The sequence below is a fragment of the Hypanus sabinus genome, chromosome 27 (genome assembly GCF_030144855.1).
Source record: "Hypanus sabinus isolate sHypSab1 chromosome 27, sHypSab1.hap1, whole genome shotgun sequence".
Classification (NCBI taxonomy): domain Eukaryota; kingdom Metazoa; phylum Chordata; class Chondrichthyes; order Myliobatiformes; family Dasyatidae; genus Hypanus; species Hypanus sabinus.
The window spans coordinates 38,580,853-38,594,305 of NC_082732.1; the positions used below are offsets into that span (position 1 = coordinate 38,580,853).

Here is a 13,453-nt window from a genome sequence, read left to right on the forward strand (position 1 = left end):
AATGTATATCAAATCGAATTCAAGTAAACTGGTGACAGGAAAATAGGTTTAAAAATTCTACCCAACTGAAACAGCAGACCATAATCAACATTCTCCTCCATCCCCACTCATTCCCACCAAACTTTGTAACAAATTGCCTCAATACTTAGCTACTTGTAAATACTTTGTGCACACAAATAGCTTCAATTGTCTCACACTTCCACTGTGTGCAAGGACTAGACTTTGAAAATTCCCAATGCTAAAAAAATCGCTTGCAAGGAATGACACACTAGGCTTGAAAACATGGTGGATCAGAAAATAATCAGTAAGGCAAAGTAGGTAGAAAATTCAAGCACTTTCTCCACTAAAACTCCAATTGTAAAATTATTCCGCTTACTATACAAGATAAAATGTGAATATCAATATACAAGTATTTGATTATTTAATATTTGGGGAACATTTACTTATCCCTAATGCCAAAGGCAAGTGAGTTACTGCATGGAAGTGAAGTGGAATTTAAAGTATAATCCTTTCCAAATACATTCACCTGGAATATGGGAATTAATAGAATTAAGGAGAATGTTGAAAGAAAACCACAGATATTTTTCCCCTCTCAGTTCAAGTTAGTCAAAGCATAGTTGCCTGTAATTCTAACTTCATGAAGCTGACACATTCTTTTGAAGAGGGGATACTTAGAATTCAACAACTGTTTCCAAAAGCAGTTTTCCAAAGTCTCGAAGTAGCAAATGACAGGATCAAAACAATATTATGCTGCAATTTTAAAACAAAATTGAAGTACCAAATGGGAATGTCCATTTTATAATAATAGCCCATTACTTAAGATTTCATAGAAATGCCAATAAATTTAATAACCAACTCACTGTCAAACAGCGTGCACACATGAACCCCGAATGCACGATAACCCCACACTCCTCGATGAAAAGAAATTTAGGTAGCACAATGCAGAAATAAGCAGGGGATGATGCAGCCAAAGTGAATAAAAAAAAGAACATTCTCATGCTAATTGTGAACGTATACTAAACAGGAGGGAAACCCCCAGGAACCTGGATAGGCTTCAGTCACAGTTTCATTTTCATTTTCGCTTCCTGTATATTCTGTGGAAAAGCAAGACAGAAAAAAAGAACTGCGGTGAAGGACGAAATGACCATGGGGAAATCTAACTGCAGGTTGTCAAAGTAATGGAGAAATCCTTCAGCTAGTAGGTTCTAGCAATTCTAAAATACTTATTATAAAAATTGCTGTTTTCTTCCTTTGATCACCCATGAAATACTTATCTAGTTGTCTGAGTACATCTTAACATTTCTTGAAGTACATCCTTTCACTCCAGCCCATATCTGAACCATTCTTGGTGGGGTACAACTCCAAAGGCAGCAACCAATGTCCAGTAACTTGTCCAGGTGGCCATTCTTATGCAAGAGTGCATAACAAAAACGGCAGATCATTTGACTGTGTAGGGGACGCAAGCTTGTTCCCAACCATGACCCAGTATGAGCAGCTGGACAGAAAATCACCTTCTCATTCTACAAATCCAAGCCTAATTATGCATCTCTATAGCCTTGTACTGCAATGCCAGGTATCTTTACCCATTTCTGAATGAACCTTTTCCATTAATTTAGAATGCAAGTTCTAATTAATTTATATTATCCCTCATATTTTCTGATCAGCTAAAGTGTTCCTAAATATATCTTATATTCAGAAAAATATAAGATTTCTTAAATTAATGAGAATTTATTTACAATTGTTTCCCATTAGATATGTAAAATGAAACTGAAGTACACACAACCGCTTTTCCTGAAACCTTATTCCCAGTTTTCTGAACGCAGTATCATGCTGGCATACAGAACCAGTTATCGCTACAAACACAGCAGGAGGCTTAGCAAATGTTAACAGGTCAGTCTTGTTGGTGGAGGGGAGAAAAACAATCATATTTGAGCCTGGTCCTCAATTTTGTATGACATTCACACACACAGTATTTCAAAGCACTTATGGATGAATTCAGTAAAACACAATAAAATACTTTTTCACAAGTACGTTAAAACAACATGAATGAAGTTTATCATCTGCTCCTTACACTGCTACAGCAATATCATGAGGATTATCTATCAATCTGCATTGAACATGCTGAGAGTGAGCATCCACACCCCTCTTGGATACAAAAATTCAGTGATTCAGAAACACTTCTAAAGAAAATTCATTTACATCCTAATGGCTAACCTCTTGCTTTGTGTTTGTAGATACTGCTTGTAGAACCACAACCCCACATAGAACTCTGAAAAACCCCATAAAAATAATTTTAATCAGATTACTTTTATACTTTTAAATTCAAAATATAAGGCAAGTTTGTTTAACTTTTCACGCAACAAAAGCAAAGTACTAGGGTCCCATATTGGAGCACAAATGTCACTACTCATGCACTCAAGTTCTTTCACAATAGAGGTCAACAAAAAGTAAGCAATCAGGAAGATGATATAATTTTCAGTGTCATGCAGAAGGACACTTGAGTCCCTCTGAACACCGTCTTTCAATTGATCAGCAATTAATTTGTTCTTGACAAGCTGGGTAACCTCACGTTTGTCACATTATATTCAACCTACCAGGGTCTCACCTCATTAAGGACCCTTTTGTCCTTGAAGCCTAAATACATTCGCTTCAGGCCACATTGACACCTAAACTAAGATCTTGAATAACCTGGGTCAGATTACATTCAATCTCTTCAATCAGATTGTTGACGCATTATGAATAGTAAGGGAGGTGACAAATCCCCACAGCAAGGAATCCACCAATGTACTTAGAGGATAATCATCACTCAGGAGGATGGGAACTCCCCTGCTCACCTTCAATTTATAGTTATAGGGAAAGTTATAGCTTTTTCCCTGAAGCAAAGGAGAATGAGAAAAAATCTCTTAGAGGTATACAAATTTATGAGGGGTACAGATAAAGTAAGTGCATGCAGGCGTTTTCCCTTCAGGTTGGGCAAGACTAGAACTAGATGTCACAGGTTTAGAGGGAAAGGTGAAATATTAAGGGGAATCTGTGGAGAAACTTCTTCAGAGGATGGCGAGAGTGGTAGGTGAAGGTTCAATTGTAACATCGAAGAGAGGTACATTAACTGGGAAGGATTTGGAGAAACTTGGTCTGCGTGCTGGTAGATAGGACTCGGTAGAAGACCAGACTGGCACAGATAGGTTGAAGGGCCTGTTTCTGAGTTGCAATGCTCTATGAAATTATCCATTCATTCTGTTGAGACTGCATCTGACTGTAATTTTGGAAAATGACTGTGTGTCTGGTGTTCCGACCATCAGGTTCTGGCAACTTATTGCCTTTCAGTCCCGTTAACCACTCTGGACATCATCTTACTAATGCTGGTTCTGTGAGCTTCTCACTTATTCCTGACCTACAGTTCTCCTCAGGTTTACTGAGCTTCTTTCTCTGAGTACTAAAAATATTAATGATCTTTCTCATTTCCGTATTTCCCCAATTTATCCTGTTGTGACAGCAAGGGGCATGTGTTAATTTTCACTGATCTTATTCCTTTTAATTATGTATTGATAATTTTGCTTTTTGCTGTTACTGTTACATTCTGTATTAATAGCCGAGAATGAAATAAATTTTAATTATATGGAGCTGATCCTATTGTAGTGCCAACAACCCCCCAGAAACAGCATGCTGCATTATATAACACTTTACCTTGCCAGCAAGCTCCAACCACCAACTGGGTTTCAATCTTTGAATGGTGCAATGGATAATCCTCAGTAACCAAGAATGGATCATGTGCAACTCCATCAACAAACAGGGCCACAGTGGGGATGTCAACATTTAGTACATAGTGATGCCATTCTTTATCACACACCTACAGGATATAGGAAAAGAATAATAATTATTATTAATTTTCCATTTAATTATCCCATGTCCTTTCATGGATCCTGCATTATTAGCTCCACAGAAAACTAAACAATTTGCATACAGAATATTAATATTCTGCTTGCTGCAAAAGTTTCAAAGCAAATTTATTTAAATGTATTCCTTTGATAATGCCAGTGCAAAAAAATATTAAGAGTAACACACACAAAACACTGGAGGAACTCAGCAGGTCAGGCAGCATCTATGGAAATGAATAAACAGTCGACATTTTGGGCCAAGGACCTTCTTCAGGAGTGAGAAGGAAGGGAGAAGACACTAGAATAAAAAGGTGGCAGTGGAGGGGAGGAAGAAGAGAGGATGGATGTTAGCTGGAAGGTGATAAGATTTTATTCTCGTGTTTCTAAGTAATAAGTGTTATTTTATTTCTTCCACCCGTCTCTCTCCCCCCCAGGTTTAACTTCAGTTTGATAAATCTAAATAAATTCTTCACAAATTATATATCCATTCTTTTAATTTGCCTGAATGTTAACCGATAACACTACAGAGTACAACATATTCTGATAGAGCATGCAATAAATTAAATGATAAACTTATCCAGCTAAACAGAGTAAAGGATCTGGCCCTCAGCTCACAGAAGATCACATAAATATATTTAATATTTTTTCAGATTTAGCAGACTCCCTCAATTTAACTTTGCTGATAATGCCAAACAGGAATAGGATTAGAATAACTCAAAATTCATTTCATATAGGAAACTTTAAAGCTACCATGGAAAGGAAATTTGGAATCATTTATTAGAAGGATTCTAACCCAGAGTTCATATTCCAGTGCCAATCTTTCACTGCACTATTACTAAAGCAACTGAGTAGCTAGATTAATCTAACCTCTCACTGGCATCCTTTATAAATTCAAACTACAGCCAATAGATTGCAACAGCAAAGTGCCTTTTTTTAAAAAAAAATTGCACACACAAAAAGCTTTTAAGATTGATTCTTAAATAAGCTGTTTTAAGAACAGAACTGCTTCATTGTGAAAACAACCAATAATTCCTACATTTGAAGTGCATGTGCTATACGTTTAACTATTTAACTATGTCACTCTCACCGGGTATAAACACATTTATAAAGACTTTCAAACCTGGTCAATTTTCCAATGGAATTCCGCAGGCCGGAAGTTTTCATTCTCTGAAGGATTTTGACGGAAGAGGAAAACCAAGCGACAGTTGTGCACATAAAGGGAGTAGTGATGACGATTCATTTCTACGATTCAAATGAACAATATACAATTTATCAATTTTAAGTGCAGTTCAGAAAATTATTTAAAGAAAATGGTCCCTTCATCAGTATTTTGTACATACTGTCCCCTCAAACTAGGTACAGAATAGCTTGTCACTATAATCCTTCAAATGACTGTTTGCAGTGTCAGAAAGAGTGATTAACTGGTAACTGGTGTGAGATGAAAGGGTTCCCAGTTAAAGTTTTCATGCATGCCATCTCATTTAATATAAACTGAACAATCCTTGAATGAAGACACTGACCACAAGACCAACTTGAGGCTATATGAAATGCAATTAACAGTTACGAAATTCTGTCAAGCCTCAATGGCAGCCTACAGTTAATTGCCAACCTTGCTGATGCAGGTAAATAATTTATTGTCATGTACAATGTTCAACAATTTATTGAACGTCACGTATAAACCCTGGTCTGACCTTGGGAGGATACTGCAGAGCATGTTCCTGTTCTCAGAATTTTTCAGTAGGGGTCACTAGATAGCAATGAATAGGATGAAACCTGGCCATTCATTTTCCCCATCCATAGTGCAGCCAACTATAAATTAACTAAGTGGTTGAGATAATGATTTAAATTTGTGGACACATATTACAGTAGGCCAAATGAGTTGCTGATTAAATCATCAGTAATTCTCTAAAATAAGTGCAACATAGTAACAGGCTTGTGTTCACTTCAAGCCAAGTGTTCACTTAATGCAATCTGAATTGCTTATATTGACTGAAGAAATCTTTCTAAAAGTAATTGCTAAGTGAACCTAGACAATCCTCCTCTTTACCTTGGATACCATTTCAAAAAAAAACAAGTCTGATTATTATACAACTACCTTGATCAAGTGATTATATATAGCATACATTTTACCTTCCTATGCATATAAAACACTTAAGAAACATATGTATTCCAATAATTAAACCACTGCGTTGCTTAGTAATAATTGTAGCTTTCATCGGGGTAGAGCCTTTCACATGCTCCATTATTCTCACTTTATATATTAAGACAAACATTTGACTAACTGACGCTAAATAATACTGGATGTACTTGTTCTGGACTTACGTACAAATCGGACTTAAAGACAGACTCAGGAACGGAGCTCGTACGTAACCTGAGGACTGCCTGTACTATGCAAAAATCTTGGGCACCCTTGCTTACATATATAGTACGGTACATGCCACTTGTAAAAAAGGGTCTATCACATTACAGACATTCAAGAGACTCTTAACTAGGCGTATGGATGAAAGGATAATGAAGGGCTATGTGAGAGGGAAGGGTTAGTTTAAACAGTAGAAATGCCTGTACTATGCTGTACTGTTCTATGTTCTAATTTAGCAAGAGATGCGGTGAGGCAGAATGTTTTAGTTGTGTCCAATCAAGAATTAACCGTCTTTTCAGATTGCTTTCTAATCATGGCTGTAGTTGCTGTTTTCCCCTCGATATCAACCCGGCACAGATGGTACAGGAGTCACTGGATTGACATCAACCTGGCACGGGAGCGGTCTGTAACTGGATCGAACTCGGGAACCTCCATTCTCCAGCCCAGCGCTGATCTCACTGCGCCACCAGCCAACTGGAATTTTTTTTTGGGGGGGGGGGGGGTCTTTGTATTTAAACCAAATACAAAGTTACACATTCAACATAGTGTCAACAGCAATGACTTAAAATGGCAGACAGCATCGCGATCTGACTTAAAATGGCAGACAGTGTTCTCCTTCCTTGGTTTGTAAGTATGAGTTGTCCATAAGTCAGACATTCGTAACTCGGGGACTACCTGCACTGTACTTGTCAACATGGAATGGAGAGCAGGTTTGTAAATCTGGGGGGAGCAAAACAATGTTGGGAATGGCAATGATAGAACACCATGGGAGGGTGTGTGTCAGGTGGCAGAGAAGGAGTGCCAGGGGCTGGGTAGCACTGGTGCAGACACACCCAGTCCTGAGACACCAAGCAAGGTCATCCGATTCCAAACAATTGGTTTATTGATCATTACAGAATGTCTCTCTGGTGCTTCCTGCTCCCTCCCCTCCCTTTTACTAATCATGATTACCCTCTTCCAGCACCCTTCCCACTCTCAGTCCACAATAGAAAACCAGAGCAGAATCAGGTTTATCATCACTCACATATGTAATGAAACTTGGTTTTTTTTGGTAACAGCAATAAGAAAAATTACTACAGGACTGTGCAAAAGCCTCAGGCACCCTAACTATATACGTCTAAGAACTTTGCACAGTACTGTATACGATTCCTTTGATGTGGGTTAATATTTCATATGATTTCAGTTTACAAAAACCCAACTTAAAGCCATAAGAAACAGACACCGAGCAGAAGGCTGGACACGTGCATGGATTTCTAAGAAAGTCTTGAGGTACATGAATAAGGCAACTTGAACTCGTGCATACCTCGTTTGTCAGAATTGCAAAGGATCGTTTCCTTGCCCCCTTGAATACCAGAAGCAGGTCCATGCCGCATCCACACAGAGATAGTAAATGTTTCTTCCAGATTTGTTGTCAAAACGCCATCTGGGATTTTCACAGCTTGAGTACCATTGAATTCGAAGACTTCATCACTGTCGTGCCCATTGTCCGTAGGAAGACCAACTGTCCAATTTGTGCTGCTGCTTGGCGAGGGTAGGAGATCAACTGTATCAGAAGTAACACCTGCCATAAAATAAGAACATTAGACATGAGCATTATTACGAGACAGAGCTAAAACAAACATTAAAACTGTTATTAAATACTGTAAATACAAGTTCAATTTCTTTAAAATCATAATTATGCATGCAATAAAAACACATAGTGGGAAAATAAAATCGAAACTGATAGTCAATAGTCTTACCACATAGTTTATGGAGTGATTTTTCAGAATAGGTGTCCCTGTCACATCCTTTGCCAATGTGGTTTGTTTCTAACTCGATTGTTGTTTTAATGAAGGTAACAGGTTCATCACATGTCTCCAAATGCATACTTGGAAATAATGCCAAACTTCCAGTACCGGGTTCATATTCAATTCTTTTACTCCAACCTATAATCACAAAAATATTAACAACCCTTAATATCATCTTGTCAGAAGCCATTATCAATACCACAAAATAAATATTTTAACTCTTAATATTTGGTATGATCAATGCCACAAAAATATGCTACTGCACTGTGTTTTACTGATGCAATTCAAAGAACCTATATTTTACCTCTGATTCATAACCACATTATCTGAGATATAAAGTCAGTAAACACACAATAAACAATGCTTTATAGGTTTGCGTAAAACTTGTATTAAGAAATGGAGTGATATTTTTAACAGCAGCAATATAGTGTTAGAAATTTCACAACCGGAGTTCTGGACCGTTAATTTAAATGCAGCAGCTGAACAAGTTAATTTCAAGTAACCAGATAAATAAGTCATTTAAAATGGTTATCCTCAAAAACAAACAGTGAGCTGCAAAAACTCCCACCTGGTTTGCAAATATCATTTAAGGAAAAATATCTGAAATCTTTACCAGTCCAGCCCATGATTGACAATTGGCTTTTCAGCTTGGCTACAATTAGGCTTGGACGATATAGTGGCTTTGCCCGCAAGGTATACATGACATTAATAAGTAATAATTCTAAATGCAAGTCTGCAATTGCTGGAAATCCAAAGCAACACTGACAAAATGCTGGAGGAACTCAGCAGGCAAGGCAGCATCCATGGAAATGAATAAACAGTCGATGCTTTGGGCCAAGACCCTTCCTCAAGACTGGAAAGGAAGGGGGGAAAGATGCCAGAATAAAAAGGTGGGGGGGGGGGGGAGAGACACAGGGAAGAGGAAGAAGGTGATAGGTGAAGCCAGGTGGGTTGAAAAGATAATGGGCTGGAGAGGAAGGGAACTGATTGGACAGGAGAGTAGAGTGGACCATAGGAATAGAGGGCGGGGGGGGGGGGGGCGGTACCTAGGAGAAGGTGATAGGTAAGTAAACTTGCTCATTACCTTGCCAGCCAGGCTTGCATGTAGGTTTAATGTTGATCTTAACAAGAACATCTTCTGTTGAACGTTTCTTCCCACAATCATATGCAGTGACCGCAAGCTTATACTGCCGATCTTTGCTATAGTTCACCTTCTCTGTGTTCTTAATAAACCCTGCAAAAATCACCAACTTAATGAGAGAGAGAACCCAAAACAAATATTGCTTATCACTTCTATATCAAGAAATTAGAAAATAAGTTTATGAATGAATATTCAATGCAAAAGCTTATTTGAATAAAAGGTATGGAATTAACTTAGATTATGAAAAAGGAAAAAAAAATGCATTGGGCTTTCTTTGAAAAAAATAGGAAAGGGGAAATTACAGATCTGTCAGGATAATTTTATAAGTAACAAGATACTTAGGGGAAAAATTGAAAGGATTGGACAAAGCCAACCTGGATTTGTGACAGATTGAATTGATAGAAACTATGACAAAGAATTCCTGGCCAGTGTAGTGGCATCTGTACCAGACTTCGAGGCGAGTGGTCCCAGGTTTGAAGTCGGCCATCTCCTTGCATGTTTTCCATCTGTGCTGGGTTAGCAACGGGTTAGCAACTCGGCCTCAAAAAAACACAAATGTGAAAGAAACAGCAAGGTCGCTGCCCGATGCGCCATAAGGCACGGAAAGGAACAACAATGACAAAGAACCAGTGGATATCTTGTATATGGGTTTTCAGAATGCCTTTGTTAAAGTTCCAGAGGTGATAGTGTATAATATTAAAGAATGAATGCAGTGAAACTTGTTGACATACAGGAAAAAGAAAGCAAAAGTAACTAAGTATTTTCCAGGATTGCAAGGGGTGAGGAATGGGGGAATCAGTGCCTGAGCTAGGGCGAATCACAATACAACATCTATGATTTGGATAAGGAAATATCATCTATGATTTGGGTGTGATTAAGTTTACAGATGATGAACAAAATGATTTCAGATTGAGATTTTTGATGAGTATATAACTTAATCCAGACAAGTTGAATGAGCATCAAATACAAGGTAACAGTTTTCAATCTTCAACAGCAGAAAGGCAGATTAGACAACCTATGGAGGAACTGAGTGTCCTTGTTTACCAGTTCCTGAAATCAGTTTTTAAAAAAGCTGGATTTGTTGGCCTTCAATGCAAATTGCTTTGACTATAAGAGAAAAGATGCTTTATTATAATTATACAAGAGTGGACCAGAGGAGAAAGGGTAGAAAGAGGGGACCCGGGGGGGGAGAGAGTGACAGGTAAATGAGAAGAGGTAAGGGGGAGGTGGGGTACAGTTTACTGGAAGGAGAAATGGATCTTCCTACCGTCAGTTTGGAGGCAACTCAGACCAAATAAAAGGGTGTTGCTCCTTCACCTGATGATGGCCTCGTGTGGCAAAAGAGGAGACGATGGATTGACATGTCAGAATCGAAATAGGAATCAGAATTAAAATGTTTGGCAACTGGGAATTTCCTCTTTAGGCACATGGAGCGGATGTGATCAGTGAAGCCATCCTCCAATTTACGAATGGAAGGAGGCCACATCGGAAACACTGGACAAAATACACAACCCCAGCAGATTTGCAGGTGAAGTGCCCTGAATGGAAGTGAGGAAGGAGGTGAATGGGCAGGTGTAGCACTTGGGCAACTTGCAGGGATAAGTGCCTGGAGGGAGATTAGTTGGGAGGGACGAATAGACAAGGGAAGGCAGAGGGAGCAATCCTTGCAGAAGCCGGGGTGGAAGGTAAATATATGCTTAGTGGTAGGGTCCCTTTGGGGTGCAGAAGTTGTGAAGGATGATGTGTTGGATACAGAAGCTGATGCGGTGGTAGGTAAGGAGACGAGGAACTCTACCATTGTTAAAGGCAGTGGGTGACAGCAGATGGCTGGGAAATGGAGATGTGGGCAAGGGTAGTAGCATCAGTGGTGGAGGAAGGGGAACCCTGTTCTTTGAAAGAGGACATCAGAGGAAGGCCTCATCCTGGGAACTGATGTAGCAGAGATATATTCAGGATAACTGTGGGAAGCAGTAGGTTTATAACAGATGTCAGTTGACAGTTTGTCTCCAGAGATGGAGACAGAGAAATCAAAAAAGGGGTGGGAGATGTAAGACCATGCTTGGGTATTTCAGGCAATTTTGCTCTTCAGACTTAGGGATTTACTTGCTATAGAGAGTGCAGCAGAGATTCACTGGACAATCATTGAGAAACTAGGTTTAGGCCCATATCTGTTCGAGTTTGGAACGACAGATACAGTATGGAAACATGCCTTTTGACACACAGGGTCCATAGGGAATATCAACCACCCATTTACAGTGATCCCACATTATTTCTATTTTCACTACATACTATTAATTCTCTCCAACCACATCCCACTTCAATTTTACAACTCATCTACAGAACAGAGTTAATGGTGAATAGATCTCAATGGAATATACAAAATTCGGTCAGGGCTTGAAATGCTGAATGCAAGGGGGTAAAGGAAGAAAGGGACCACAGACTTAGGCTATAGAGCAAGACATTTGGGACAAAACTGAGGAGAATTTTATTTCCCACTTGGTGCATCTGAAATTCTTTTTCACAGAAAGCCTTGGGAGATAAAATAGCCAAAGATAATTAAAAAAGTAATAAGTAGAATTCTAAAAACCATTTGGCCTGAAGTCTATGCTAGCTCCTTGAGCAATTCCATTGTTATAACTTCCATGCTTATTTTCCAATAACCAGTCTGTTCTCTCGCATGCCCATTAGTTCCTGTTACTCAACCACTTCAAGGTTAATTTGCAGTACTAACTAGAATGTCATTGGGATGTGGGAGGAAATTCATGTAGTCTCAGGAATTAATTTTCAGAGGATGATGTCAGGGCTTAATTTGAGCCACTGAAGTTGAAGCAGCAAAACTGCCTGCTGCACTACTGCAAAAAATTGAGCATGGTTGAGGGGAGGGGGGGGGGGGGGGTTTAGAAGTATGGACTGACAGCAGGTCGTTTATATAGAGGGTGGCACAGTAGCATGGTGGTTAGCACATCACTTTACAGTATGAGGACCTGGGCTCAATTCTGGCTACTGCCTGTAAGGAGCTTCTACATTCTCCATGTGCCTGCACAGGTTTCCTCCAGGAGCTTCAGTTTCCTCCCGCAGTCCACAGACATATAGTTGGTAGGTTAATTGGTCATTGTAAACTGTCCCATGATTAGGCTAGGGTTAAATCGGGGGATTGCTGGGTGGTGCGGCTTGGTGGGCTGGAAGGACCTATTCTGCGCAGTATCTCAAATAAATAATTAGCCATGATTTTATTTAATGACAGTGCATGCTTGAATGGCAGAATGGCCTTCTGTTCATATTTGACTATATCCCCATGCTACATTGAACATCCAGCAATTCACAGTGGAAAGTACAGGCCGTCACTTAATCGATACAGGTTTCATTTCTGAGACAGTGAGGAAGCCTGTTAACATTGCAAATCTGTACTGGAAAAAGAAACATTTACTTTTGCTTTATAGAACAGTTCAGTAATGGAAATTTAATTTGCTGTGTATCTTTTTGAAATTAAGTTAATACCTACATGACTTACAACTTACCATCCTTATCAATAGTGAACGGCACATCAGGAGTAACAATTTCATAACTGCAAATTTGACTATATTGAGGTGAACAGTCTGCATCAATTGCTTCCACTCTCAAAATGCTGTCATATTTCTTTCCTTCAACAACTGTAGCTTTGTAGGACTTTTCCTTGAAAACTGGGGAGTATTCATTTACATCATTCACCTGGATATGAACATTGGCTCTACAAAACAGAAACACTGGTCAGTCACATGGCAGTGGCCATCAACTGAGAGGCAGCACCTGAATCACTTAAAAGATGAATATAGTGCACTCTTTCCTTTTTATAAACACTTGTCCTGTCAGCACAAATTATTTGATTTCTATCAAAAAGGTTACTTTTAAATTGGGAGTCCCTCTCAGGATACCACGTTTACCTGGATATGGACCATCAGTTAACCGGGGCAGCTGCTTATTTAGGACAACTCTTAAAGAACAATAAGCAAATTGAGAAAATAGCTGGGATTCCCTTAATTTATTTGGGACACTATGCTGTTTATTTGGGTCAGAAGACCACTGCTGAAAAGTCATTTACCACACCGTGCTTAGAGTGAACAGTTTTTAAATAGCAGAAAGACAATTTGGAACTGTTTTGCACACCACGGTTTCAAACATTCAGGCCCAGGCATGCCAGAAACTCTTGGGAGTGAAAATAAAACAATCTCACAATTTCAAAATGTTAGGAACTACAAAGAATCATCTTGATGCTACAATTACAACTAAGATTTGGAGGATGCAATCATCA

At 39.0% G+C, this 13,453-nt stretch overlaps 1 protein-coding gene across 4 annotated transcripts in view; it reads right to left on the reverse strand.

Annotated features, from left to right (window-relative positions):
* clstn1 (calsyntenin 1) overlaps positions 1 to 13,453 on the reverse strand; it is a 75,549-nt gene that overhangs the window by 14,608 nt on the left and 47,488 nt on the right. For 2 of the 4 annotated variants that reach the window (XM_059952267.1, XM_059952266.1), the window contains 7 exons: positions 12,684 to 12,892; positions 9,109 to 9,258; positions 7,977 to 8,162; positions 7,541 to 7,798; positions 4,999 to 5,120; positions 3,688 to 3,850; positions 1,044 to 1,094 (listed from right to left, as the gene is read on the reverse strand). In XM_059952267.1, coding sequence (XP_059808250.1) covers positions 1,044 to 1,094; positions 3,688 to 3,850; positions 4,999 to 5,120; positions 7,541 to 7,798; positions 7,977 to 8,162; positions 9,109 to 9,258; positions 12,684 to 12,892 — 1,139 coding nt within the window. The remainder of the gene's footprint in view (positions 1 to 1,043; positions 1,095 to 3,687; positions 3,851 to 4,998; positions 5,121 to 7,540; positions 7,799 to 7,976; positions 8,163 to 9,108; positions 9,259 to 12,683; positions 12,893 to 13,453) is intronic. The other 2 variants (XM_059952269.1, XM_059952268.1) reach the window with 1 other exon arrangement.